Consider the following 27,983-nt stretch of genomic DNA (forward strand, 5'->3'; position numbering starts at 1 on the left):
GCGGTGCGGGGCGGGGGGGGGGGAGAGCGGCGGGCCGGGAGCGGGGCCGCCGCGGGAGGTGAGCGGGGCAAGGCCTGTGGGGAGGCGGGGGGGTTCCAGGGGTGCGGGGGGGCGCGGGGTCGGGGAGGGCTCGGGAGTGTGGGGCGGGGGAGGTAGGGACACGGGGGGACGGGACACGCGGGGGACGGGGCCATGGTGTGGGGGGGGACAGGAGGTGTGGGGTCTGTGGGGGACATGGGGTGTGGGGCAAGGGGTATGTGGGGGGCAAGGGCACAGGGTTGTGGGGCAGTGGGGTATGTGGGGGACGGGGGTGTGGGGCAGCAGGGACGGGGTATGTGAGGGACAGGGATGGGGTATGTGAGGGACGGGGGGTGTGGTATGTGTGGGGCAGCAGGGATGGGGTATGTGGGGGACGGGGGGTGTGGGGCAGCAGGGATGGGGTATGTGGGGGACGGGGGTGTGGGGCAGCAGGGACGGGGTATGTGAGGGACAGGGATGGGGTATGTGGGGGACGGGGGTGTGGGGCAGCAGGGATGGGGTATGTGGGGGACAGGGGTGTGGGGCAGCAGGGATGGGGTATGTGGGGGACGGGGGTGTGGGGCAGCAGGGATGGGGTATGTGGGGGACAGGGACACGGGGTGTGGGACATTGTGAACGTAGGGGGGGACAGAGGTAGGAGGTGGGGTATGGGGTGGAGGGGCAGGCTGTGCCGCGGGATGGGGGGCTAACGAGGAGCAAGGGGGATGAGGCTGGGGCTGGGGGCTCTCTGTGGGTGTGGGTTTGAGGAGATGGGGCGCATGGGGGCTTTCTGAGGGGGTGGGGTGGAAGGGGCAGGGAGCGCTGGTGGCACGGGTCTGAGCGTCGAGGAGGCAGGGAGGGACTTTGGGGGGCAGGGAGGTATCAGTGACATTAGGGTGCAGGCTCTCATTCCTGCTTGGGAAATCAGGGAAGACGGAGGACGGGACATGGCCCAAACAGGGGAGGCTGGAGGAGGGGGCACGGTCTCCCTCTCTTCTCTCCCAGGGGTGGGGTGGCAAAGGGGGAATTGGCCTGTCATTTTAGGGTACCAGTGAGGGGCACTGTTGGGGGCTGGGGCTGGAAGGAGGAGAGGAAAGAGGGTCAGGATGGTCCTTCAGTGGTGCATCAGGTGAGGGGTTCTCTGGGGAGAAAGGATCTGAGAGCCCTTTTCTTGTCCCTCATATCTCCACGTTCTGCTCCCGATCATGCTCCTGCTTTCCCTGAGATCCCAGATAAAAGATGTTTACTTTTTGTGCCGTGCTTTTTCAATCTATAAAGTAGAGGTACTGCCACCTTTATTAAATAGTGGCTCTAAGGCACTCGAGAATTCTGCACAAGGTCGCTTGTCCCGCGCTGCGAACGCTCGTAGCCGATTGCAGGAAGGTGGTACCTGCATGCTGGCTGGGTTGAGTGTAACTCTTAATTAGCTTTAAAAGCGCTTGTAAAAAAACCCTGGGTGAAAGGTAAAGGAGCATGCAGAAGTAGGTGGCAGGACCTTGAAGCAAGAGACCTAATTTTCTTTCACCCGCTTCCCTCCTTTGTTTTGTTCTACCAACCTGTGGCATTTTTTCCTTCCTCGTTGGCTAGCTCCAAGCTCTGTTGTTACAACCAACAAGGATGTTGTTACGTTGAACAACAGTTTTGACCTCCCCTTTTTCGTGTGATCAGAAGGCCTCCTGGCCTCGCTGTATTTCCAAAAGTTTGCGTGCACTGACTCCACCTCAGATGTTGTTTAACAGCCCTATTTTTTTATGATCAGAGAGCCTCCAACCTAGTTACAGAAACCAATGAATTAAAGTTCAAAACCTGTTTACGAGGTAGGTGTGTTTTAGTGTCCCTGGATGGAAAATCAAGGCACAGGGAGGAAAAGCGGCTGAAGATGCAGCTTGTCAGTGGAGCAGGAGCGAATACACACCCTCTGTGAGGATCCCATCTATACTTTTCCCAAAGCATCTGTCTGTCATTGACTGTATTGTATCTGCGTGGCTCCAAACAGCGTCCCGGTGTAACTTCTCTCAGCCTTGGCCACCTTCCCCTTCGACAGCTGTGCTGGGAGGCCTCTTGCACGCGAGTGACGATCGTGTTTGCGAGAAGGAATTGGTCCGTTGAGCCCTCACGTGTTGGGAAAGCCCCTGTGAACGGACCGTGGGTGGGCAGAGGCAAAGCAGGCTTTGGACGTGCCGTAGGGTCCTGGTAACGTCCATCGTGACGATGCAGAGGGATCCGAGCGCGGAAAGAGGATGCAGCTGTGGCCACCCCGTAAATCGGAGTCCCAAGGCCGGTAGCAATGTTGATCTCTTGAACCGGTGATCTGCTGGTTGAAGCAGCCCATGCCTCGTTTCTCGTTCCCGCTCCGCTTGGCTCTCCTCCTGCCGTCTCTCTTCGTGCAAACTCCCTCGCTGCCTTCAGTGGAGAATCCCTTTCCCCTCCTGGTACAAATGTGCTCCAGGCTGTGCTGAGGTGGGAGTTTTCTCCGTGACTTATCCTGTGTCAGCCAGGGATACAAGAGGAGGCTTTCAGGAGGGATGTGTTGGCAGGTTCCCTCCGTGCCCTGCTAAGCTGGTGCAAGTATTGCCTTGTGTGTGATGGTGATGGGGCATGCCCTGGCATTTCGCTGTGAGCAGGACGAGGTGAGCCAGTAATTTAGTTTTAATTCTCAGATCTCTGGCAGCAGCAGCAGCAAAGCCTCTGATCTGTGACGGGAGAGAGCTCGGGGTGTGATTTGTGCACTCCCGGATTCACACCCTCGTTGACAGTGTCAACGATATGCTTTGTTACTGAATCAGGGACGGGCTTTATTGGTGGTGGAGAAAGCCCGCTCCTGATGTGCCAGTGGGGTTGTAATGACTTTGTTGTTGTTCCTCAGGAAGGTTAAAGAAAAACTTTGTCTGGGGTGTTTAGAAAAACTACCTTCCGTTTTGGGAGGGAGGGGATGAGAAACCTGCTGTAGCTTTAACGTCCTGCTGTGAAAGTGAAGTTACTGCGTGCGGTTTTATGGCCCCCACTAAAGCAGAGGGCTGGGTGCTGGATCTGCGCTCCTTCCCTCGCCAGCTGACCGTTGGGCAGGCTTGTCTCAGCTCACGTCTCGGCCCCCCTGCCTGTAAACCGAGGGCAATCGCTTTCTTCAAGGCGGGCTGGGAGTTTTATATCACTGACCGCAAGAAAGAGCGATCCTGATGCGAATGATGCTCCAGTGGAAGGGACTGGGGTTATTTTTCTGCATCTCGCACTCATGCCCTCCCCTGGATGTACCTGGGCTGCTCGGCGGCGTAGGAAACGCCCTGCACTCTCATGCTAGTGTGCCGGGAGCCTCGGCTTTTGGGGCAGGGGATTTGCTTTCTTTTTTCATCCTCTTCTGAGCAGCTGCAGCTCCCGGTGCTGTGTCAGACCCGGGAGGTGCAGGAGGGCGTGCGGTCACTGGGTGGGATTCACTCTCTGCCCTGAACTTGCCGGCTTGCCTGCCGAGCTGCCCCTCTCGGCGAGGGGCTGGCGATGCCGGGTTCATTGCCGGGGCTCGGCTACCTCACAAGTCATCCCGTGTTAGAGGTAGCAATACGAAACGGGGCTTTTCCATTGGGGTGGGAGGAGCAGCTGAGCCGGGGTAATGTCAGGGAGGGTACATGGGTTCAAGTAGCATCATGTTCACAACATCTTTGTTTAATATGTTAGTCCAGTTAGTCTGCATAACTGTGTCTAAAAATAGAACATATTTTCTCTTAAGTCCTCTAGTTCAAAGCCTCATAAGCCATTTTTTTTTCCAGCGTTGGTCTCTTACTGCTCTCCTGAGCCTGAAATTCGTACAGGGCTATTTGCAAAGTTATCAGGAAAACCAAGAAGAGCGGCTGAACTCTGTCGAATCCTTAAGTTTCAACCACCCGAGAGGGAAGTTCATTAAAGTTGCAGTAACTTTCTGGCAGGCTCCTAAAGGTGGATTAAGCAAGCTGAGTAAACAAGCCACCTTATGGGCACCATAGACCTTTTTCTAGCATCAACTTCATGGATTGTCATAAAAGCTCAGGGTCATCGGCCTCTGGCTGCGGGTGACATAAGGCAAAGGTGACATCCTGGTGCTCAAAGCCTGGTGAGAGGTCGGGGCCGTCTCTGTTGGGACACCCGAGGTTTTGCTCTACCTCCCGGTTTGCAGAAGCTGCCGGAGCCCGGGGGGAGACGGCTGCCATCACATGCGGCGGCTGCCTCCCCGCAGCACGAGGGGAGTCACCCCAGCCTATGGTTTCAGCATGCGGTAGAGGGAGTGTGTGTTTAAATTTCAGAGCTGTCACTGGATCCGACCCAGTTCTCCCAGCGGCATAAATATCTGGCCTTCATCACAGCCGTGGAAATTCGCGTTGTGTTCTCTTGCAGATTACTTCGGTTTTCAGCTCTCCGTGCTGACATGGTAACTGAACGGTGGCTTTCAGCGACACGCAGACGGGGACAGCTGCTCCAGAGAGGTAACCCTTCCCTTTCACACGCGGGCGATCTACCAAAGCACTTATCCTACACATGTTTTTAAAAACTTGGGTTAGGAAAGAGCCTAGGAAGTGTGGCTTACTTTCAGCAAGTTTCTCTTTTGTCCACGAGCTTAAACTTCCTAAATTTCATTTTAAATTTAAATTCTATGCCTTATTTTTGTTCAGTTTCTGAATACAATCTTTATGGATTATGCTTAGGAGTATGCTGTGAGTGTCGTGGTCTAATCCTGTTCTTCTAAGCCGACTGTTACTTTCAAAGTATAGGAACGTAATATTTAATTATTTCACTGATTTTTTTTTTTTTTTTTTTTTTTACAACTGAAATTGGCTCTTCTACATTGGGAAGGGCACATGAGATCAGGGACCGTACTTGGGTAAACAATCACCTAACGATCAGGACACGCGATCTGGCAGCAGTACCGATACTGTCTGTCGCTATGCCTTACTCGGACAAAGCTGAGCGGGTTACAGCTGAGCTGGGACGGGGCTTTTGAGGAGGTGGCCGACACGGGCTGGGGGGGGGAACGTTGTCCTGCCTGCAGACCTCTGAAGCGATGCCCAAAAGTCTTCACTGCGGTTGCCCTGCACCCACATGCTGCACGTAGCTTCTAACGGTGCTGTGGTTGCACATAGGGGGTGGATTTATTTTTGCCGCAACACATGTCTAAGGTGTTTAGCTGGACATAGATGTGGTTTTCTGTGTCGAGTTTGTGCAACTGTTGTGCTGTCTCTGTTCTGGCATTCGAGACACGGGCTTTCAAGGATCTCCGCAGCGTGCGGAGAGGATTTTGTAATGAGCCACATGAGGCTTTGCTGATCAGAAGAGCATTGTTGTACAGAATTGCTTACTGATGTTAATGGTCTCTGTCACTCTAGCCTGTTGACAAATATGTATTTTTGTACAGTACATCTTGTTGCCTTTCGGGGAATATTTCGTCTGTGGCTATTGAACTGGAAATCTGCGAATGTTCTTAGAGACCGAGGAATTAGCACGACAAGAGACTCTTGGGCTCCTTCGTGCAGCGCGGGACCTGACATGCAAATGATTTTTTAATTGCGTGAGATGATGTTACAGTGCTTATGCCTGAAAGGTTGTTTGCTGCAAGAACGCAGCCTGGCTTGCCCTGGCTATGAAATTTTAGAGGTGTTGGTTTATTTTATGATTTGTATTGGTTCCCTTGCTTTACAGCAGGAACAACTGCCCTTGCTGATACCCACAGATTTGCCAGGCTGTGTAGCTGCTTTCTCATCAGGCGCTGCAGAGCAATCGCTGCTTTTCTAGAAGTGTCACTATTCAGATATATACTGCTTATCACTGCTGCAATAATTTTGGAGACTCTGGGAAGGTCTGGACAGGCAGAAGTGATTTCCATAGCGAGTTCAAATAAGATTTTTCTGTAGAACTAATTTCTTTTCTTTATACTCTGAAATGCACTTGCATGGGCAGAATGCCTAGGAAATTACTTTCGCAAAGCAGGGTTTAGAGGGGAACGATTGATGCCAATATGAAGCCTTTTGGTCAAGGAGATTGTGAAATGCATCTTCCCCCAAATAAATGTTTTGGGATGACGTTCATTGGAGCCCTGCTTGATTGCAAGAAGGGTTCAGAGCAGAACTGACTCGAGTTGTATCTTAGTTTCAGGATGACTTCTTGAAATGCTCTAATATTCACTGCTATCATCACAGCGTCTGGAAAACGTCTGTGTCCTCCAAGGCTTAGCCAAGAGCTTGTGAACATCTGAGATCATTTGGGTCAGGTCTTTCAAACTGGCTTTGCAAAGGGCTCCAACGTACGTGTGCGTGTCAGGGTGCTTCCCTGGGGATCCTCGTGGACAGGTTCTCCTTGAAAGTGTGGGTTTTGCAGAGGCTGTGGTTTGCAGGGGAATCCTGACCGGGGAGGAGGTGGCAGGATGAAAGCACAAGCCAGAAATGCAAACGTTTCTCGTGGTGCTGGGTCAAGCCAGAGCGCATCTCCGAGGCTTGTGGATAGCAACAGCCAGATAATGTCTGGGCTAACCAGGATCGTTGCCCTCATGCTGCATTTTCTGGTTTGCCCTGGTCTGGGAACTGGAACTTGGAATAGCAAAAACCAGAACATGCACGTTCAACCCCGTAGTAGAGATGTGGGATGGAGACAAGGAACAGTTCTGGTGGTTTAAAAGGGCAGATGAGCTTTCCTACCTGAGCTGACAGGGAAGCATTTCTTTGATGGTCTGTTAAGACAGACTTTGCTATGAACCATGCTACTGCCTAATGAATGTCTCATTAGGAAAGGCTTTGTCAGGCCAAAGAGAGGACAGGTGAGACGGCTTCAAAATAAGCAGTGTTTTGTGCAGTCACGTTGGTGATGGGAACCTAAGCTCAAATCCCTATCCTGCCTGACTTTTTACAAACATTTTTTTAATACAACCCTTGATTTCATCTTAATGCAAATCTGGAATATTTCTGAAAATGCCCAAATCTGCTTTTCACCTTTAAGTTGATTATGTGGATTCTGCTAGAGCTGTTGGACCTTGAAAGGTGTTAACCCCACGAGGGCTGATGGTCAGAGACCCACATCTCTGAAAAAAAATCCGTGGGTTCTCATGTCCATGGGGTAGGTGTTATGTTGTGGGACTTAGGGACACGGGGATCTCTGGAAAAGGGTTGTTGGTGAGCGTGAGCTTGGGGCTGGAGCTGGTGGAGCCTGCTGAGCTCCTGGCGGCTGGCTGCATCAGGAAGAGTTAGTCACTGGCTCGCTGTGTACCTCTGCTGTTCTCTCCGTACCCCCGGACGGTGCCAAAGACGTGAGGATGTTATGAAAGGTGCTAACGCTTTGCTCAAGCGTTTTGTTTTCTAGGGGCTGAGGTAGAAATCAGAGCACGCTGCAGTCCTCTAATTGACAGAGGAGTCTTGGCAGGATCACGCTGACATGATCGCTGCTCGTATTGCTGCTGAAAACACAGGGAAACCTCTCTTCCTCCAGTCGGCTCTTGCTGTGTGAATGTGGCCAAAAATAGTAAGGAAACATCATTCCCCTCTAGTTCCCTAAGAGGGTGTTGAACTAGTTTGTGTAACAAAGTTGTTCTAATGTTCTCTGGAGTTTTCCCTACGGAGATGTATGCAGGCAAACTCAGACTCCCTCTTTTTTCCTGCTCTGTGGTTGAAATGGAGATGCAGCGAACATGGTGATTTGTTCTAACTGTTTCGGTGCGTACGTTCCCAGACCCTGCTGAATCATCTGAACTTGTGCCTGGGCATAATCGCTCACTGTCAGCTGCGTCCTGGGATCAGAGCGGCGTGGCTGGTGCCCAGGATATTTTGCTAAGGTCTACAAAACTGGTAGCACTTTTCTGGGAGTCCAAGTGGAAGCATAACAAAACTTACAGGCTGCTGGGTTTTTTGTTTTGTTTTGTTTTCCTCGCTAGCCCATGAGATCTAAAATCTCAGTCACTGCAAAGAGGAGACGGCTTGCCGCTATTTTTGTGGGCATTTTCCTGGATCTGGGAGCACTGGACAGCCTAGCAGTAAAACTGACTGGCCTGCTGGGTGTTTGGCTCCAGATGGCAGGCTGCACGCCCGTGTGTATGATCCAGAGCGATGCGTTGGCCTGCTGCTACTTTTCTACCCCTCGTTGCTTTTCTGGGGAGCTGATTGCCCCATCCAAAGCAGGGGTGGCGCTTGCTGGTGTCCCAGTGATACTGAGGCTTTCAGGAAAACTAAGATGCGTGCTGGTGTGCGCAGCACTGCCGGATGACGGCCTTACTCGCTGCCACTGGTGCTCCCGTTTGCAGTGACAGCTTGTTCCACTTGCCGCTTTCCTCGTTTTCCATGTAAATGCTGCTCTGAGCCTGTAACACCCTGTGCCCACTGTTTGCCTTGGGAAGTGTTGTTGCTGTTCCTGTGAGCTCCTCCCTCGTCAGCCCTGTTCTATAATTACTGATGTTCCTGAAACCAGATCCTTCCACGTGTCCTGCTCAGGTTCAGGAGGACAAGTTAGCAAACAGAGTGCCCTGGAGTAACACGCGAGAGGACTTCAGGAGTTTCAGAAAGCATCAGCTTACAGCGGTTCGGTGGGTTCTCTGAGCCGCCAACCTCCTCGCCTTCGGGGTGGTAAAGGAAAGGGGAATATATCCCAGATGGCTTCTCTGGCACTTGCAGAGAAGAAGCAGGGATGGGAAAGCTGGCACTTGTGGAGCAGCAGCGGAGGCTGCTGGAGGAGCATAAACAGGAGATGCCAGGCTGGGCGGTGGGTGCCTACCGTGGGCTCAGAGTCCCCTGCGGACACTTAACCATCTCTGCAGCCCCGTGCAAGCTGTTCTGTGCCTCTCTCCCAGCAGCGTGTATGCTAGGTTTGCAGCCGTGTTCCCAAAGCATTGCCACGGCTTCGCGGCCACCTCTGCTGTGCCCTGGGGTGATCCTCTCTCCTTACCAGACTTAATGATCTTCTCAAATGCTGTTTCCAGCTCTGAGAAGCCCCGGTGGTGTCACCTTTCTGGTACCTGCTTGTTCCCTGGCTGCGGTCCTTGTTCCCGTGGGTCAGATCCACATGCCTCTCCTGCCCCTGGGTGCTTTGGGCTGTCCCAAGTTGACAGCAAAACACAAATATCAGTCAGCAATTGCCAGGATGAGATGTGCCAGTTTATTTGCTGAAAGTAATCTCAGAAACGCTTCGTATAGGAATGCACAACAGGAGAAGACGGTCACGAGCAGCGTGGTGTGCTGACCTGGGGCCGGGGAGGCCAGACTTGCGATCGTGACTGCAAACAGGTGTCAAAATCCGTAATACGGGAATAAACAATGACGCTTGGCAACGATGTATTCCTCTGCACTTCCAAAACATGCTGTCTCTGTGAGCTAATGCAGCAAGGAAAGGATCAGGAAGGAAGCACTGTAAAAGTCCTGGGTTTGTTTTTTGGGGTGTGGGGGTTTTTTAATGATGAAGGAAATGGAGGTATGGGGGTTGACAGGATTTGCTGAAGGTCGTGAAGCAGTGCTTCAGATAAGAGCTAACAACTGCTCAGCTCTTCACTGCCCGCCCTGCTGTTACCGCTTCTGCAAAAGGTAGCCACGGAGCCTGGCTCAGCAGAGGCTGAAGAGGGCAGGGAATCCCTCCGCTGGAAAGGTGTGTAGTGATGATTCCTGTAGAAGCATTAACCCTCTCCCAGTATCTGCCATCTCAAGATTTCAGAGCCCATCTGATGCGTGCTTGGAGCTGCTGGAGCCAGGGACGTCTGCAGCTCCTGGAGGATGAATTGAAAGAGAAGAGCAGCCTGGCAGGGCCCTTTTGCACGTGGTTGTGAGTTTATCGCCCAAAGTCTGATTTGCCTCTGTTTCTGCGATACCTCTTGCTCTCTGAAGAAACCCAGCACAGGCGAGAAAGCGGGAAGTTCCTTTTGGAGCAAAATGCCGTGACCTGGTTTTGGGGACAGCGTCAACTGTGGTACAAAAAGAGAAGAATCCAGCGACTTTAGTAACCTTTTTAACTTCTTATTTTTTCTTTTCCCCCCTCAGTGTCCAGGAAGTGGGTGAGTTAAAACGTGCGGTAGATGTGTGATTCATTTCGGCAAGCCTGGCTGTTCAAGGCAAGCGAGGGAATCTCCTGCACCCTCTGTCACATGTTCCTGAGTAATTAGCAGCAACACGGTAATAGCAGCTCTGGCAGCACCCTGCTGCTTAGTTGGCTGGGCTCGTACTTGGTGAAACACAGATAGCCTGCACAGAGCAGTGCTGGAGAGAAGATCATGGGATTGGACTGGGGCACGGTACAATGTCTGAGCAGATGCCTCAAGGGGAAAATCTGGCCCTGAGTGTCAGCGCCGACCAGGGCTGCGTGGAAGGGCTCTTCCTAGCTAGCTCTAGTAGTTTATTTCTGCATGTAGCCTTCCTTGCAGCCAAGACTGAGTAAGGGAGGAAGCACTTGGGCAGTCAGTGCTCCTGAGATCTCATTTGCTAATGAGTGGGTGTGTTGGTCTTTCAGGAACAAACAAACATGTTTTCAATGTTTGTCTCTCCTGTTTTGTGCACTTAGTTACCTTTCCTGTATTGCAGCATCTGCTTAGCTCTTACTTGGCTTTTATTAGTAGTAGCTGACGTAGGAGGAGGAACAGAAACTGGTACTTGATCGGCAGACATTAGAAGCAGTGACACAACCCAAGGGGCATCTGCAAATGATGGCCAGCAAGCGGCAATCATTTTTTTTATGGATTCAGTTCAGGTTTTGTTTGTGGATTCAGTATGTGCTGCACGTCACAAAGCGCTGCTGTACAGAGGGCTGAGTTCTCATCTCGCCCCTGCCAAAAGGATTCACTTCTGTTGACTGTGAATTTGGCTGATATTTTTGTCCAGAGGAATAAAAGCACAAGACAGAAGTGCTCCCCCGGTAAATTGGTTTCCTTTCACAATTTCTGGTGACTTCTTTTACAGTAACTTGAACAACCGCTTTGAGCGGATCAACTCTGTGATTTGGCCCTTGGAAGGTTTGGACCTTTTCCTGGCACTTTGCTTTGCCTGGAAACTCCCGTCTTCCAGGGAGGGATCTCGTGTGGTGACACTCCAGACTGCAATGGGGACTTGGTCAATCCCATCTGTATAAATATATTAGAAACAAATTTATGTTCTCCTGGAAGGAAATGGGGGTGGGCGTCCTCTGTCCACCTCCGTGAGGACACCGAAATTACCTCTTGTTTGAGCTCGCCACCAGTGAAACTACACCTGGTTTAAAGATAAGGTCCTCCTAATTACGAGCACTTCCTTGCTCTTATTTTGTGGCTGTCTGGCTGCCAGCGCCTGGGTGCCTGTGTTGAAACACACGTCCCCTTCTTGTGACGCTTCGCTCTGCGTGCGGGACTCGAACACTGGTGAGAAACTGGGCTTCTCCGTCACATCGCCCCACCACCCCTCCTGCGCACGGACCGCGGGGAAACGGGCACTCCCTCGACGGTTGGTCAGCTTCTGCTTCTCCGAACTTGGCTCCAAGGTTTACATGCTAATGAGTGGTGAGGAGCTCTCGGGCCAAAAGGGTACAAGCTGCAGGTTGAGGAACTGGAGGCTTGGATCTTCGTTGGCTCCAGAGAAGTGCTGCCTTCTTGCAGGGGGTCCATGCTGAAGATTTGTCTCCTTTTAACTTTTGTTCCTGGTTTTTTTCTTCCTCTCATTGTGCCGTGTCTCTTCCCCCCCGATTCCCAGTGTATGGTTTAGCTTGGCATAGATGCCAGCTCCTGCTTCTAGTAAAGATAAACCTGTTGCCCGCGCTGTTTGCAGCGTGGGAGCAGGGCAGCCAGCAGGCATCTGCCCCAGCCTGGAGCCAGCAAACAAACCCACCCTCCACCGGCTGCAGGCTCCCGGGAGGGAGGCTGCTGTCTCAGCCAGGGTTTACCGAAGCTCCTTGGAACGGGGATTGAAGCAAGGGCAGAGCAAGTCACGAGACGCTTGCCCTCTTGCTCATTTCCCATCCTGCGGGAAGAGGAAGGGAAACAGCTTTGCCGGATTCTGCGGAGAAGCTTAGGAAGGAATTCACGGTCCCCGTCCTTGTTTCTGTGCTCTCTTTCCATCGCTGCCCTGTGACAGCTGCCGAACGGAAAAAGGAGGTGGCTACACCGGGCAGGAATCTCTGCCCTTCTCCCTGCAGCTCGAAGCTTGCGTGCTGTGGTCCGGTGGGTGGTTTTTTTTAGCCAAGGGCAGGAGACCAAGTTATCCCTCCTCTGGCTCTGTCCGCTCGGCAGCTGGATGTGGAGGCACTGAACAGATGGAGAGGTTGAGAATGGGGCCTTTGGCCATCCTCTGCCATCCAGGCAGCCATCCCCGGTGCTGTCCCACAAAGGTGCAGGGCTGCAACAACCCTGCCCATGGCTGTGCTGGCAGGGCAGGTCCCTCCTCGTGCTCAGAGGGACAGAGTTCGGACAAATCTCTGGAGAGCTCCAGCTTCCCGGGATACCCCACTCTGAACCGCGGGGCTCGCAGGGGAACGGAGCATGTGTGAAACCTCAGCAAATCTCCATAGTCTCTGCATGCTGCCACGCCGCTGCCCCCGGCCCGGAGGGCAGGGCTGGGGGTCCGCATCTCCCCAGGGGCCCTGCCAAGCGGGCTCGCTCCGCGCCGGAGTGCGCAGGCACTGCCCGTGCCCTGCCTTTCATCCAGGCGGTGGCTGCCTTGGCCTTTCATCTGCCAAAGGCAGGGGGTGCAGCCTTCTGTGTGTGAAATCAATCCCTTTTTCCCCCTCCTCTCCCTCTATCTCTGTTGTTTAGAAAACAGGGCAACGACTAAGGGAAAGGCAGGTGTGCAAACAACTCTCACAGCTTCCCTCTGCCCAGGCCCCTGTACTCTTGGCCTGCAAGGAGATATTAAAACAATACGTTCAGAGCCTTCTGGTAAAAGCTTTTCTCTCTCTGGCTCTCCAGCCACTCTCAAAGGGTGGGATCCGAATCCTTATCCTTCCCGTAATGCTTGCGTGCACATGGGGAGCCTTAGCTGGAGCCTGGCATTGCTGTCTGTGCGCATCTCGCCCTCTGCTTTCCCCCTTCTCAGGGCTGGAGGCCCGTCTCTAGCCAGACTGACTCCAAGCACAGTTTTGAGGTTGCTTTGGTGGGTTTCGGGGAGCAAGCTGCATATCACAAACTCGCTGCCGCCCTGGGAGTACATGGCCCTGAGTAGACCCGGCGGATGGAGGGCTGCAGCTGAAGGAATGTGCCCACATTATTCCAACGGCAACGTGCCGTGAGGCATCTGGGGCAAAGCAGAGGGCTCCATCTGCACTGAGTTTAAAGCAAGCGGCCTGTGCTGGATGCCAGAGATAAAGGAGAGCTGGTAAGAAGCTCATTAAGCTGCTGCTGGATGTATTTTCCACTGTAGACTAGTTTCTCCTGCCACAAGCTTCCCCCACTAACTGCTGTTCTAGGCAAAAGCATTTTCCTGATGTTTGTACATTCATTTATATATAGCCTTCAAAATGATCGAGCTCATTACCCTCCATCTCCCATGAATAGGTTTTCCTGCCTGTGTGCCATGTCCCACCGCGCGGGATGTGTGAGGGGAGGCCAAGGATAACACAGCCCTTCAATGGTCCCTTAGTGCTCTTGCAGAGGCACGGGAAGGGAGCGCTCTGCCCTTGTCTAAGCACCCCTCTGCCTGCTCCTGCTGTGGAGGAGAGCGGGGCAGTCTTGCTTGCTAGTTGCCTCTAACATACCTCTCCTAGAAACAAAGCCATCTGTCCTGCAGTCTGAATTCCCAGCATGGAGGGGAAAAGCAGAGCCCCCTCACCCGCGGGAGACCCAGGCTCCGGTGCAGCGCCGGCTCTGGGGGGTGACTTCTGTCCTGGCTTTGCGATGTGTTTGCGTTCAACCTCCCACTTGCAGGTTTTGTCCTCTCCCTCGGCTGCTTGCTTGATCTCGGAGGGAACTCTGACGTTGCTCGGTGCTGACAGCTTTGCAGCGAATCCAAGGAGCTGGCTGCGACTCAAGTTCAAAGTGCTGGGCATAAGGGTCTGCTGCGGGAGGGAAAATGAGCCTAGGGAGTCCTGGGTCACTGCTGCCCTCCCCCAGCAAGCCCTGTGCTGTGGCATGGGCTTGGACATGGGTCGCAGACCATCCTGTTGCTTGGGGGTTGCCCTTGTACGAGTCCCCTGCAAGTAGCTTGCTTGCTTCACTCTAATGCGGGCTTGAAGATGCTGCATCAGTTTAACTTGTGCCTGCAAATTGAGGCTTTCCTGATGGAAGCTGGATTTCAGCGGCTTTTCTGATGGATATTTCTCCACTTAAAAATAGTTCCTTTAAGGAAGTGGATGCAACTCTACATAGACTGGGCTTGAGATGTTAATTACTCAAGCAAGAGTCAGTTTAGGAATCAAGATCAGGAGGTAAATGAGTGCCGGGATGTTGCAGCGTGAGCTGGACACTCGGGTGAGGTTCGGCGTGGTTAGGAGGGAGGTGGGAATGGCTCTGCGATGGTCACAGTACCGACGATGCGTCGCTTGCACGGCTTGAGATTTTTGTGGGCTATTTGGGATGGACTAAGGCAAACAAGGAGCGGAAGCGCGCCGCGGGGAGGACGGGGCTGTTCCTCCCACAGGAAGCCCAGGATTAAGACACTAGCTGGATTGTGCCGCCGTCATGATCATGCTGCTGGACCCCGTGGCTGAGCACGGCCCGGCAGCTGCGCGGAGCAACAGCAACACGTTCAACGCAGCGGCTCTTGGCAGAGGAGCCGGGGCCAGTTGCAACACGACGAGTGAAAATAAACACCAGTGCTGTAACTGTCAGCGCTGTAAGGGGAAGGAGCGTGAGTGCAGGGGCCGGCAGGAAGCCATTGGTCTTGCAGATGGCTCGCACGGGCCAGGGGCTTTCGGCCCCTGCCTGCTGCCGTGCCGAGCCCTGCTCCCCCAGCATCTCCCACCCATGGGCATGGAGCCACTGCGCCCTGATCAGCCGCTGCCCTCACCCTGAGCTCTGCCTTGCTTGGGTGGGGATGGAGGATGAAGCCAGCGCTACCTTAATCTTTCCGGTGGTGGTGGCTCTGCCAAACCCTGGCCTTGGCTACTACCGTGACATCCCAGGGCACTAGTGGCTTTGGGGGGGACATTGTCTGGGGCAGTGTTTCTGCTATGGGACTTGCAAGCTGGGGAGCCCAGGTCCCTGGGTGGCGTCGGGGCTGGTTTGTGGTCTGGGGTCTGTCTGCTGGGCTTTAAATATGATTCCAGTGAGCTTTTGCTTCCTTGAGTCCTACAGAGTGTTTATACCAGAGTGCAAAGTGACCTTTAAAAGGCGCCGGGTTCTGGTTGTCTCCCTGGATGAGGAGAGGAAGCAGAGCAGGACTAGCACGGTTACGCACCGCGCTGCTGCTGAGATGCTCTGCGTTCAGAGCTGACACCGCGCGTTTCTCCCTCTGTCCCGCAGGCTAGCAGGAACAGCCTGGTAGGGTCCATCTCGGATAGACGCGGATGATGCCAGAGCTATGACAGGGATTGCAGTCTTGGCACTGAGGGGTGATCAATTATGGAACAACTACAGGAGGAAATACCTGAGGTCAGGGAAGAGGAGGAGGAAGAGGAAGAGGCAGTGATGGTGGCAAGCGGACCCTCGGACCCAAGTGGAGGACCAGACAGCTCGCTGCCTTCAAGCAGCTACACAGGTGAGTGGAGCTGCGGGAGCTCGTCTGTCCCTGGAGCATTCAGGCATCCACGTCCTCCGGGCAGCATGCTCAGCTGCAAAGGGCAGAGGAATGGAGTTTGGCTTGTTTTAATCTCTTCCCTTTGTGAAATAATACATCAAGAGCTAAGTTATGGAGAGGCTTACTTCTTTCTCTGCGGTCGCTGCACAGCTGTTGGTAGCGGTTTGGGAGATGGAAATTAAAAGGACAGGCAGGTAACTTTGTGCCCCAGATGGGGAGGACTCTCAGGGTGCCTGAGAACACTTCCCCGACCGCTTCTCCAAGTCCTCAGTGCAAACTGATTGTAGGAGCCTGGAGGAGAAGGTCTGTTGCTGCTGAAGAGATTCCTCTGGAGCCCCGGGCGTTCCAGCCCTGTGCCAGCCTCCTGCCAACTGGGGATTATAAAATTTGCTGGTTGGGTTTCATTGCCTAGACGTGAATGCCAGAGGGAAGAAATCAGTGTTGATGTGGAGTCTCTCGGCTGCTGGGCACACTGGGGGCACTCTTGGCTCTGTGCATGGCATCTGCCTGCAGCCAGTGCCTGATCTCAGAGGTTAACTGCTCAGATGCAATGCCAGCGGCAGGCTGGGACAGTGCTGGAAATCCCTTGTCGGCCCCATGGCTGGAGGAGTTAGATGCGACGCTGGGCTCGTGGCTACTACACGAAAGGACATTTCCCTTTGTGCGTTTGCAGACCTTTCGCAGAGCTCCTCTCCCTCCCTGTCGGACCAACTGCAGATGGGCTGCGAGGAGGCGGCCTTGGGAGCGCTGAACGTGGAGTGCAGGGTCTGCGGAGACAAAGCCTCGGGGTTTCACTATGGTGTGCACGCCTGCGAGGGCTGCAAGGTACGTACGCTCTGGGGAGGGCTGGCTTCAGCAATGCCAAGCGGAGATTAGGCCCCAGGGAGCACGCCATCTCTTCAGACAAGCAGGTTTGCAGCAAAGCAGGGATGCAGGATTGAGTGATTGTAAAAAAATCATTTGCAACCTGTCCAGAGAGTGTGAAGTGTAGAGGCGGGCACACAAATACTGTCCTGGGGGAGGCAGCTGAGATCCGTATGGCCCGAATCTTGCCCCATCATGCTTTATCTTGTAAAGCAAATCCATCTGTCCCCACGGGGACCCTGGCTTTGCTTTTAAAGATGCTTTCTGTGCTGCAGATCAGCAGAGAGCTGTGTGTTTATCCCCCTGGGATCACTGGCTGCAGCTTGGATGGGCCTCTGAAATTCTTTCCCCCACAGCAGATGCCAGCGGGGCTGCGTTAGTGGCCCAGGACCTGCCAGACATTCCTGCAGGCTGGAGCCGGCCCGCAGCTTGTTCCTCCATCCCTCCCTGCCGGCTGCCTGCAGTATCACACACGCAGTATCCAGCACCGGCCCGTGGGCTGCCCTCCATGGTTCCTCCTCTGCAGCCCCCTTCTCCCACCGAACGACCTCTCCTTGAGATAGAGACTCTGCTTGTGTCAAAGAGACCCAGGGCTCCTCCTCCCCACCCGGCTGAACCTCCATGAGGCTCCTGGGGATAATAAACCAGCCTGGTCCCAAACCACAGGTGCTAACACTGCTGTTCCCTTGTCCCCCTGCTCCGCGTCCCCCTCTGTGCCACCTGCCTGCAGGGTTTCTTCCGCCGGACAATCCGTATGAAGCTGGAGTATGAGAAGTGCGAGCGGAGCTGCAAGATTCAGAAGAAGAACCGGAACAAGTGCCAGTACTGCCGCTTCCAGAAATGCCTCTCGCTGGGCATGTCACATAACGGTGAGTGTCACCGCTGTCCACAGGCCTGGCCGGCTGGGTGCCACGGGGCCATCTGCCCTTCTGTGAAGGGTTCGCACGGGGAGGCTGCATGCAGCTTGCTTTATCCTGTGGCTCTGTTCTTGCTGGGGGATCGTCTTTCAAACCCAATGCTTTGAGCCTTTGACTCTTCATCCCCTTCTTCTGTACGAGAAGGTTCATTCCTGCCATGCAGGCTGGCTGTTGGCACATGGCTGTCCCTTACGGGTTGACCCCGGAGGGAACCAGACACACAGATTGCTCTTCTGTGCTGAGATTTTTAAACTTCAGGTGTAACCATCTTGTTCCTGGCCAAGCAAAGGTGTTTATGTGGGAAGTAGGGTTTGTGCGAGAGCCCAGAGGAGTGGGAACGGGAGCTTAGTGTGAGGTTGTGTTGGCAAGGGTAGCAGTAATGGCTGGTTCACGAAGGTGTTGATGCCAGAGGAGCTGCAGCCCTGGAGGAGCATCATGTTGCGTAGCTGCAGGTGTTCACCAGCAGACCTCTGAGGCGGCAGAGCAGACTGCTGCCTCCCTGGACGCGTCTCCTGGGGTCACCCCCAGTGTCCTGACCCGACGGTTTTGCCTCCCTGACAGCAATCCGCTTCGGCCGCATGCCGGAGGCAGAGAAGAGGAAGCTGGTGGCAGGGCTGACGGCGAGTGAGATCAGCTGCCAGAACCCGCAGGTGGCCGACCTGAAAGCTTTCTCCAAGCACATCTACAATGCCTACCTGAAAAACTTCAACATGACCAAAAAGAAGGCGAGAGGTATCTTGACCGGGAAGGCCAGCAGCACCCCAGTAAGTTTCCTCCCCGGGGCAGGCGGGGTTGGCCATGAAACAACATGGTGTTGTGGTTTAACCTCAGTCGGCAACTGAGCACCACCCAGCCGCTCGCTCGCTCCTCCCCGCCCCGGTGGGATGGGGGAGAGAATTGGAAGAGTAGAAGTGAGAAAAAACTTGTGGGTTAAGATAAAGACGGTTTAATAATTGAAATAAAATAATAACAATAATAATAATAATAATAATAGTAATAATAATAATAATACACAAAGCAAGTGATGCACAGTGCAGTTGCTCACCACCCGCCGACCGATGCCCAGCCAGTCCCCGAGCAGCGGTCACCCCCCCCGGACAACTCCCCCCAGTTTCTGTACTGGGCATGACGTCCCATGGTATGGAATGTCCCTTTGGCCAGTTGGGGTCAGCTGTCCTGGCTGTGCCCCCTCCCAGCTTCTTGTGCACCCCCAGCCTGCTCAGTCGGTAGAGCACGGGAAGCTGGAAAGTCCTTGACTAGTGCAAGCACTGCTCAGCAACAACTAAACCATCGGTGTGTTATCAACATTGTTCTCCTCCTAAATCCAAAACACAGCACTGTACTGGCTACTGGGAAGAAAATTAACTCTATCCCTGCCGAAACCAGGACAATATCCACCCCTTATTCTGTACCGTCTACGTCATGCTCAAGTCCCATATTTTCCAGTACATTTCCATTAATCACCACCCCTTTTCCCGGGTGGTTTTTTTTTAATATATATATATATTCACACAGATATCATTCCCTTAGTCTATGGGCCATCCCTCTAAAATGTTCAGTGAGTTCATTTAGTCCATGACTTCGGGCTCCATCTGTCGTAATAATCTTCCGGGGCAGGAAAGATGGGGATGGTATGTGGTGTTGGATTGTTTCATGTTGAAGTCAGTTCTGGTACCATCATCACTGTGCTTTGCTTGGTTTCATCAAAGTTATTCTTCATTAATCTGGGTGATTCTTATTGTAATATCATTAGTATGGCATATAATATTATGTAGCACTTAACATCACATAATTCAGATCATTGGCTATTCTCACCCAAAATCCAATCCCCTTGAGGTACACATCGGACTGCCCCATCCTTCCGCATTATCCACCAAGTGCACCCAGGTCCTTGAGCAAAAACAATCCCACGGGTGGGTTTGCCTCTGCCCGAGGCAGGAATAACCCAAACTGTTTTCCCCAACATATTTTTTACGTGCACTACAGGGATTTTATTCCCATCTACAGTACGTAAAAGTTCTGACTGGGCAGGGCCTGCTCGATTGGCAGATCCCCGAGTGTTGACTGACCAGGTTGGCCTTTGCTAAATGTGTGTCCCAATGTTTGAACGTCCCGCCACCCATTGCTCTCAGCGTAGTCTTTAACAGTCCATTGTATTGTTCAATTTTCCCGGAGGCTGGTGCCTGATAGGGGATGTGATACACCAACTCAATGCCGTGCTCTTTGGCCCAGGTCTATGAGATTGTGTTGGAAATGAGTCCCGTTGTCTGACTCAATTCTTTCTGGGGTGCCATGTCGCCATAGGACTTGCTTTTCAAGGCCCAGGACAGTGTTCCGGGCGGTGGCACGGGGCACGGGATATGTTTCCAGCCATCCGGTGGTTGCCTCCACCATTGTAAGCACGTGGCGCTTGCCTTGGCGGGTTTGTGGGAGTGTGATATAATCGATCTGCCAGGCCTCCCCATATTTATATTTCAGCCATCGTCCTCCATACCAGAGAGGCTTTAACCGCTTGGCTTGCTTGATTGCAGCGCATGTTTCACATTCATGGATAACCTGTGCAATAGTGTCCATGGTCAAGTCCACCCCTCGATCACGAGCCCATCTGTTGCATCTCTTCCTTGGTGACCTGAGGTGTCATGGGCCCACCGAGCTAGAAATAATTCACCCTTACGTTGCCAGTCCAGATCCACCTGAGCCACTTCAATCTGAGCAGCCTGATCCCCCTGCTGGTTGTTTTGATGTTCTTCAGTGGCCCGACTCTTGGGTACGTGAGCATCTACGTGACGGACTTTTACAACCAGGTTCTCCACCCGGGCAGCAATATCTTGCCACAATGCGGCAGCCCAGATGGGTTTGCCTCTGCGCTGCCAGTTGCTCTGCTTCCATTGCTGCAACCACCCCCACAGGGCATTTCCCACCATCCCTGAGTCAGTATAGAGACAGAGCACTGGCCACTTTTCTCGGTCAGCAATGTCTAAAGCCAGCTGGATGGCCTTTACTGCTGTAAATTGGCTCGATTCACCTTCTCCTTCAGCAGTTTCTGCAACTTGTCGCATGGGACTCCATACAGCAGCTTTCCACCTCCGATGCTTTCCCACAAGACGACAGGACCCATCAGTGAACAGGGCATATTGCTTCTCATTTTCTGGTAGTTCATTATACATTGGGGCCTCCTCAGCACGGGTCACCTCCTCCTCTGGCGATATTCCAAAATCTTTGCCCTCTGGCCAATCCATGATCACTTCCAGGATTCCTGGGCGACTGGGGTTTCCTATTCGAGCCTGTTGTGTGATCAGTGCGACCCACTTACTCCACGTAGCATCAGTTGCATGATGGGTACAGGGGACCCTCCCTCTGAACATCCAGCCCAGCACTGGCAGTCGGGGTGCCAGGAGGAGCTGTGCTTCAGTGCCGATCACTTCCGAAGCAGCTCGAACCCCTTCATATGCTGCCAATCTCTCTTTTTCAGTTGGAGTATAGCGGGCCTCAGATCCTCTGTATCCCCGACTCCAAAACCCTAGGGGTCGACCTCGAGTCTCCCCCGGTGCTTTCTGCCAGAGGCTCCAGGTAGGGCCGTTCTCCCCAGCTGCGGTGTAGAGCACATTTTTTACATCTTGTCCTGCCCGGACTGGCCCCAGGGCTACTGCATGAACTATCTCCCGTTTAATTTGTTCAAAAGCTTGTTGTTGCTCAGGGCCCCATTTGAAATCGTTCTTCTTTCGGGTCACTTGATAGAGATGGTTTACGATCAGACTGTAATTTGGAATGTGCATTCTCCAAAAACCCACGACGCCTAAGAAAGCTTCTGTTTCCTTTTTGCTAGTTGGTGGAGACATGGCTGTTATTTTGCTGATCACATCCATTGGGATTTGACGACGTCCATCTTGCCGTTTTATTCCTAAAAATTGGATCTCCTGTGCAGGTCCCTTGACTTTACTTTGTTTCATGGCAAACCCGGCCTTCAGCAGGATTTGGACTATTTCCTTCCCTTTTTCAAAAACTTTTCCTGCTGTCTTGCCCCACGTTGGGCGCTCTTCTACTCAGACCCTGGCAACACGCCCTGCGGCCACTCTGACCCCAGTGACAGGCCCTGCAGCCACTCAGACCCCGGCGACAGGCCCTGTGGCTGAACCAAAAAGCCAACCTGTGCCGGTACCAGTCGCCCCTGTACACAGGAAGAAATCCTGGAAGCGGAAGTCGGCTCGTTTAGTAAGGGAGGAATAAACTTCTTCTAAAAGGGAACCGGAGGAAGAAGTGGACGAGGCAGACTACCCTGGAGAAGGGCCATCACGAGAACAGGAGGAGGAGGGCCGGCAACTGCTCGGGGAGGAAGAAGAGGAAGAATTTATGAAAGAGGCAGTGACCACCCGATCTCTATCCCTGAGTGAGCTGCGAGATATACAAAAAGATTTCAGCCGTCGTCCAGGTGAGCATATTGTCACCTGGCTGCTCCGATGCTGGGATAATGGGGCCAGTAGCCCGGAATTAGAGGGTAGGGAAGCCAAGCAGCTGGGATCCCTTTCTAGGGAAGGGGGCATTGACAAAACGATTGGAAAAGGGACACAAGTCCTCAGCCTTTGGAGGCAACTCTTGTCAAGCGTGAAGGAAAGGTATCCCTTTAAGGAAGATGTCATATGTCGCCCAGGCAAGTGGGCCACCATGGAGAAGGGTATCCAGTTCCTGAGGGAATTAGCTGTGCTGGAGGTGATTTATGATGACCTGAGCAATGAACAACTATCCAAAGATCCAGATGAAGTCAGGTGCACACGACCCATGTGGCGGAAGTTTATAAGGAGCTCACCATCGCCATACTCCAATTAATTGGCAGTGATGACCTGGAAAGATGGAGAGGGACAAACAGTGGATGAATTGGCTGGTCAACTCCAGCAATATGAGGAAAGTCTCTCTTCCTCCCTCATCTCGGCTGTGGAGAAACTGTCCCGGGAGGTCCAGCAACTCAGAGAGGATAGGTCCTACTCCTCACCTGTACGGACCAGTATCTCGGCTATTAGGAGTCAGCGTTCTTTTGCTCAAGAGAGAGAATATAAAGGGTACACACCACGGGGCACCCTATGGTTTTACCTGCGTGACCACGGAGAGGACATGAGGAAGTGGGATGGAAAACCTACCGCAGCCCTAGGGGCACGGGTACGTGAATTGCAAGGGAAAACAATCACAGAAAGGGGTTCTTCCAGGAAAATTGCTGCTCCAGTTTCCAGCGGGCAGTTCCCCAGACAGAGTAGAAGGGCTGATCTTACTTCTGGTCTTAATGAAGAAACTTCTGACTCGTATTTACAAGAAATGAGAAATGAGTACTGTGATGAGGACTAGAGGGGCCCTGCCTCCAGCCAGGGGGAGGAAAGGGACAACCGGGTTTCCTGGACTGTGTGGATTCGGTGGCCTGGCACATCGGACCCACAGGAGTATAAGGCTCTAGTAGACACCGGTGCACAGTGTACCCTAATGCCATCAAGCTATAGAGGGGCAGAACCCATCTGTATTTCTGGGGTGATGGGGGGATCCCAACAGCTAACTGTATTGGAAGCCGAAGTGAGTCTAACTGGGAATGGGTGGCAGAAGCACCCCATTGTGACTGGCCCAGATGCTCCGTGCATCCTTGGCATAGACTACCTCAGGAGAGGGTATTTCAAGGACCCAAAAGGGTACCGGTGGGCTTTTGGTACAGCTGCCTTGGAGACGGAAGAAATGAAACAGCTGCCCACCTTGCCTGGTCTCTCGGAGGACCCCTCTGTTGTGGGGTTGCTGAGGGTCGAAGACCAACAGGTGCCAGTCGCTACCACAGCGGTGCACCGGCGGCAATATCGCACCAACCGAGACTCCCTGATTCCCATCCATGAGCTGATTCGTCGACTGGAGAGCCAAGGAGTGATCAGCAAGACCCGCTCACCCTTTAACAGTCCCATATGGCCAGTGCGAAAGTCTAACGGGGAGTGGAGACTGACAGTAGACTATCGTAGCCTGAACAAAGTCACGCCGCCGCTGAGTGCTGCTGTGCCGGACATGCGAGAACTTCAATCCGAACCAGAGTCAAAGGCAGCCAAGTGGATTGCCACAAGTGATGTCGCTAATGCGTTCTTCTCAGTCCCTTTGGCAGCGGAGTGCAGGCCACAGTTTGCTTTCACATGGAGGGGTGTCCAGTACACCTGGAACCAACTGCCCCAGGGGTGGAAACACAGCCCCACCATTTGCCATGGACTGATCCGGACTGCGCTGTAACAGGGTGAGGCTCCAAACACCTGCAATACATTGATGACATCGTCGTGTGGGGCAACACAGCAGGAGAAGTTTTTGAGAAAGGGAAGAAAATAGTCCAAATCCTGCTGAAGGCCGGGTTTGCCATAAAACAAAGTAAAGTCAAGGGACCTGCACAGGAGATCCAATTTTTAGGAAAAAAATGGCAAGATGGACATCAAAAAGGACTGTCGTGGTTTAACCTCAGTCGGCAACTGAGCACCACCCAGCCGCTCACTCACTTCTCTCCCCCCCCCCGCCCCGGTGGGATGGGGGAGAGAATTGGAAGAGTAGAAGTGAGAAAAACTCGTGGGTTGAGATAAAGACAGTTTAATAATTGAAATAAAATAATAACAACAACAACAACAATAATAATAATACACAAAGCAAGTGATGCACAGTGCAATTGCTCACCACCCACCAACCGATGCCCAGCCAGTCCCCGAGCAGCGGCCTCCCCGGCCAGCTTTCCCCAGTTTCTGTACTGAGCATGACGTCCCATGGTATGGAATGTCCCTTTGGCCAGTTGGGGTCAGCTGTCCTGGCTGTGCCCCCTCCCAGCTTCTTGTGCACCCCCAGCCTGCTCAGTCGGTGGAGCACGGGAAGCTGAAAAGTCCTTGACTAGTGCAAGCACTGCTCAGCAACAACTAAACCATCGGTGTGTTATCAACATTGTTCTCCTCCTAAATCCAAAACACAGCACTGTACCGGCTACTAAGAAGGAAATTAACTCTATCCCTGCCAAAACCAGGACACATGGGAGGCTGTTCTCTGGGAGATGCTGCACATCTCCCTCCTGCTGTAGCTGTTCCACATGCACCAGTTCCCAGCTGCAGCCGGGTGGGCTCTACACGTCCTGCCCCTCGCTGGGAAAATTCCCATTGCTCTGCAGACTTGTGCTGTTGTGGGTGGGTGCGGGTTGCCCGGGCACTGACAGGCAGACAAATGCGAGTGTCCTTGGCAGAGCTGTTATCTCGAGTCCCCGCGGCAGGTTCCTAACTGCTTGCTTCTTTTTCAAGCAGCCTTTTGTGATCCACGACATGGACACCTTGTGGCAGGCAGAAAAGGGGCTGGTCTGGAAACAGCTAGTGAATGGCATTCCCCCCTACAAGGAGATCGGGGTGCACGTCTTCTACCGCTGCCAGTGCACCACGGTGGAGACTGTGAGGGAGCTCACGGAGTTCGCCAAAAGCATCCCCAGCTTCATAGGCCTCTACTTGAATGACCAAGTGACTCTGCTGAAGTATGGGGTGCACGAGGCCATCTTTGCCATGCTGGCCTCCATCATGAACAAGGATGGGCTGTTGGTGGCCAACGGGAACGGCTTCGTGACCCGCGAGTTCCTGCGTAGCCTGCGCAAGCCCTTCAACGAGATCATGGAGCCCAAATTTGAGTTTGCTGTGAAATTCAACGCGCTGGAGCTAGATGACAGTGACCTGTCTCTGTTTGTGGCTGCCATTATCCTGTGCGGAGGTGAGCGGGTGCTCTTGGCCATGTGAGTCTCAGGAAGAGTCCTCCTGTACTTAGAGGTGGTTGGGGCTGGGCTGGGGGAGCTGAGCTGCAGCTGGCCCTGAGATCAGCCAGGGGTGTCTTAGGGGGATGAGAGAAGAACTGAACAGTTCCAAAACCAAAGCTTCTCCATGGCGGTGATGCCTAGCAAGCTTGGACCAAGAACAAGGAGCGTAGAAGTGGCATCTCCTCCTTGTATGCTGCTGTGGGATATGTTGTCCAAGAGCACACTTCTCCCCTTGTCTAGTTGACAAGGTTGGAGTCACAGTGGGTGGGTTACAGTCCCCGTCTCCCTTTCCCCAGGAGGAGCATGTGCTTTGGAGGGCTACACCATAACACTACAGCTACCGTGCTTCCTCTCCACAGACCGTCCTGGCCTGATGAACGTGAAGCAGGTGGAGGAGATCCAAGACAACATCCTGCGAGCGCTGGAGTTTCACCTGCATTCGAACCACCCGGATGCCCAGTACCTCTTCCCCAAGCTGCTGCAGAAGATGGCCGACCTGCGGCAGCTGGTGACGGAGCATGCCCAGCTGGTGCAGAAGATCAAGAAGACGGAGACGGAGACATCTCTGCACCCACTTCTGCAGGAGATTTACAAGGACATGTACTAAGGACCTGTTATTTATGAGAATGAAGCCATGGATTCCCATCAAGACTCTTTGTACAGAAACAAAGAAAACCTTTCCCCATGTCTTCCATTTCTTCTACTGGAAACTCTTCTACGTGACCCTGACGTATGGTACATAGGGCAAGATGCCGTAAGATTTTGCAGCCACCACCTGCTAGGCCAGGGCTTCCGTTAACACACACTAACAAATTTACAAAGGCAAATCATAAGCTACTGTTTCCGTTACTATGGCCCAGTTCTTCAGCTGCTCCCTGGGGCCTCCAGAGCGGCCGGCCGGTTTACATGGCCCAGACGGTGGGGTTCCTGCGGCAGCTTGGGAATGGTGGGGGATGCTCTGGTCATTAGGAGACCAGAGCGCGGTGCGGGTATCCGGCGGGGCCAGCAACAGCACTTACAGCGTGTCTTTATTTTCTTTTTTGTATTGCACTCCGAAGACGTAGTCCTGAGCCGTGAAGTTTAGGACAGTGTAATGAAAGGATGTTTCTCTCTTTCCCAAAGAAAATCCAGAGTATTCGAAGACGGGTAGGGCTGTCCTAGCAGAGACCCTCAGCTGCAGCCCCCCCTTGCTGTGCGGCGTATTCCTGTCTCCCAGAGGGATTGTGTGATCTCTGCCTTCCCCTGAGTGCCGTGTGGGAGCCCTTGCCCTGGTACCCCCGTTTCAGAGGGAGCCTGCCCCTCAGTATGAGAGAGGGAGGGATGGGGAGCTGGGAGGGAAAGGGTTTGACTCATAAAAAATCACCTTCAGAGCAGAGGCCAGAATCTGTTTGCTTCCCCAGGCTTTTCTGCAGAGCCATGAGTTACCAAAAAGGTCTGTGCAGGGCCAGGGGCAGGCCTGGGACTGGTCGGGGTTTAGGCGGCAGGGCTTGCAGCTTGTCCTGCAGCTCCCTTCCCAAGCCCCGGGGGGCTCTGGGGGTTTTGCAGGGCAGCGCGGGCAGCAGAGGCTTCCCGGCAGCGTGGCTCCTGTGAGCACCGGAGCAAGCAAAGCCTTCAGCAACACCAGCAAGGGGAAAGCAAAGCCACGGCCAGCCCACAGTGCTCGTGATGCTAAAAGGACATTGACCTGTCTGTTAACTGCCCTGCCTCAGTTTCCCCTCTGTGAAAGGGAGCTGGATTGTCACCTGCTCTCCGCTCGGAAGGGGAGCATGAGGATTAATCAGTGCATTGGTTGCAAAGAGCTTTGCAGCTGTAAAACAGTACAAATGCCAAGTATTTATAAAAGGGGAGGGAGAGGGTGGGATGCTTACAATGAGCAGGAGCTTCCTGGTGAGTGTGGCTGGGGCAGGGAAGCTGCCCTGCCCTCCTCTGCCGCCATCCCGAGTGCGGGGACAGCTCCAGGCTTCGGGGTCTGCCTAAACCCAGAGCGCTTCTGGGACTTTACCTCGCAACTTCTCGCAGCTGTAGTGAAACGCCACAGTGCTGCCGCCTGTGCCCGGGACGGGACCCCTGCGTGGGGGGCTGCGTCACCCGGGCTCTGGGAGAGGGGACGGATCCGGGAAGGGCTCGGTCCCCTCTCGGGATGATGGTGTCTGACCTGAGAAGTGGCACTTACCCGTCTGCAGCTCGTGGTCCCGTGTGTCCCGAGCAGCCTTATTAAAATGCTGGTATTCCCAAGGAGGGGCTGTGGGAGCAAATTAGTCGGTTTTATTTTATTTTCCTCCTCTTCAGGGTAGCAGATTTCCCTGGTGCAATAATTCCTTTAAAACCCAAAGGGGAAGAGCGCTGGGCTTCCCCTCCACGTCACAGGGCTGGCCGGTCCCAAACCTGCCCCTGCTGCCGCCCTCCGGCTCCTTGCCGTGCCTCAGTTTCCCCGCCCTCTGCCCGCCCAGCCCCTTCCCCTCCCTACCTCGCAGGGGTGTTATGAATTACCGTTTCTAAAGCACTTTGAAGCCCTCTTGGGGAAGGCACCGGAGACGTGCGTGTGCTGGACGGAGCCCAGGGGATTTGTCCTTCCCACAGCCCCCGGTGGCATCCCTTGCCGTGGCCGGCATGCGGGACTCGCGTGCTCATCGCCTGGGGAACTTTTTGCTCTTCCCTCCTCGACAGTGTAACAACCCTCAAACTGAAATGTATATTTTTGCTAGAAGTACAAACCTCCAAGTGTTTTTAATAATATAAATAGTGTCCACAAACTGACTTGACTTTAAATAAATCTGAACTAAATATTTAAGAACCTTT

General features: G+C 53.5%; 1 protein-coding gene across 5 annotated transcripts; it reads left to right on the forward strand.

Annotated features, from left to right (window-relative positions):
- Nucleotides 1–24: 24 nt before the first annotated feature.
- On the forward strand, nt 25–27,978 carry PPARD (peroxisome proliferator activated receptor delta). Of its 5 annotated transcripts, none has more exons than XM_076357696.1 (8): nt 25–58; nt 4,381–4,469; nt 15,359–15,593; nt 16,306–16,457; nt 17,227–17,365; nt 17,975–18,177; nt 24,688–25,141; nt 25,544–27,978. In XM_076357696.1, exons 3-8 carry the CDS (start codon nt 15,458–15,460, stop codon nt 25,789–25,791), a joined length of 1,332 nt encoding a protein of 443 aa, XP_076213811.1. In that variant the 5' UTR covers nt 25–58; nt 4,381–4,469; nt 15,359–15,457; the 3' UTR covers nt 25,792–27,978. The 5 variants fall into 5 exon arrangements, with proteins under 5 accessions (XP_076213811.1, XP_076213810.1, XP_076213809.1 ...); XM_076357695.1 differs by lacking the exon at nt 25–58 and adding an exon at nt 2,493–2,648; XM_076357694.1 differs by lacking the exon at nt 25–58 and having other exon boundaries at nt 4,263–4,469.
- Nucleotides 27,979–27,983: the final 5 nt, after the last annotated feature.

The sequence above is a fragment of the Aptenodytes patagonicus genome, chromosome 22 (genome assembly GCF_965638725.1).
Source record: "Aptenodytes patagonicus chromosome 22, bAptPat1.pri.cur, whole genome shotgun sequence".
NCBI lineage: Eukaryota > Metazoa > Chordata > Aves > Sphenisciformes > Spheniscidae > Aptenodytes > Aptenodytes patagonicus.

Bases quoted from the DNA above. Each gene is read 5' to 3' on its own strand.
- PPARD (XM_076357696.1), top strand. From the start codon at position 15,458: ATGGAACAACTACAGGAGGAAATACCTGAGGTCAGGGAAGAGGAGGAG. The intron at 15,594-16,305 runs GTGAGTGGAGCT...GTGCGTTTGCAG, and splicing joins GCCTTCAAGCAGCTACACAG to ACCTTTCGCAGAGCTCCTCT. The intron at 18,178-24,687 runs GTAAGTTTCCTC...TTCTTTTTCAAG, and splicing joins GGAAGGCCAGCAGCACCCCA to CAGCCTTTTGTGATCCACGA.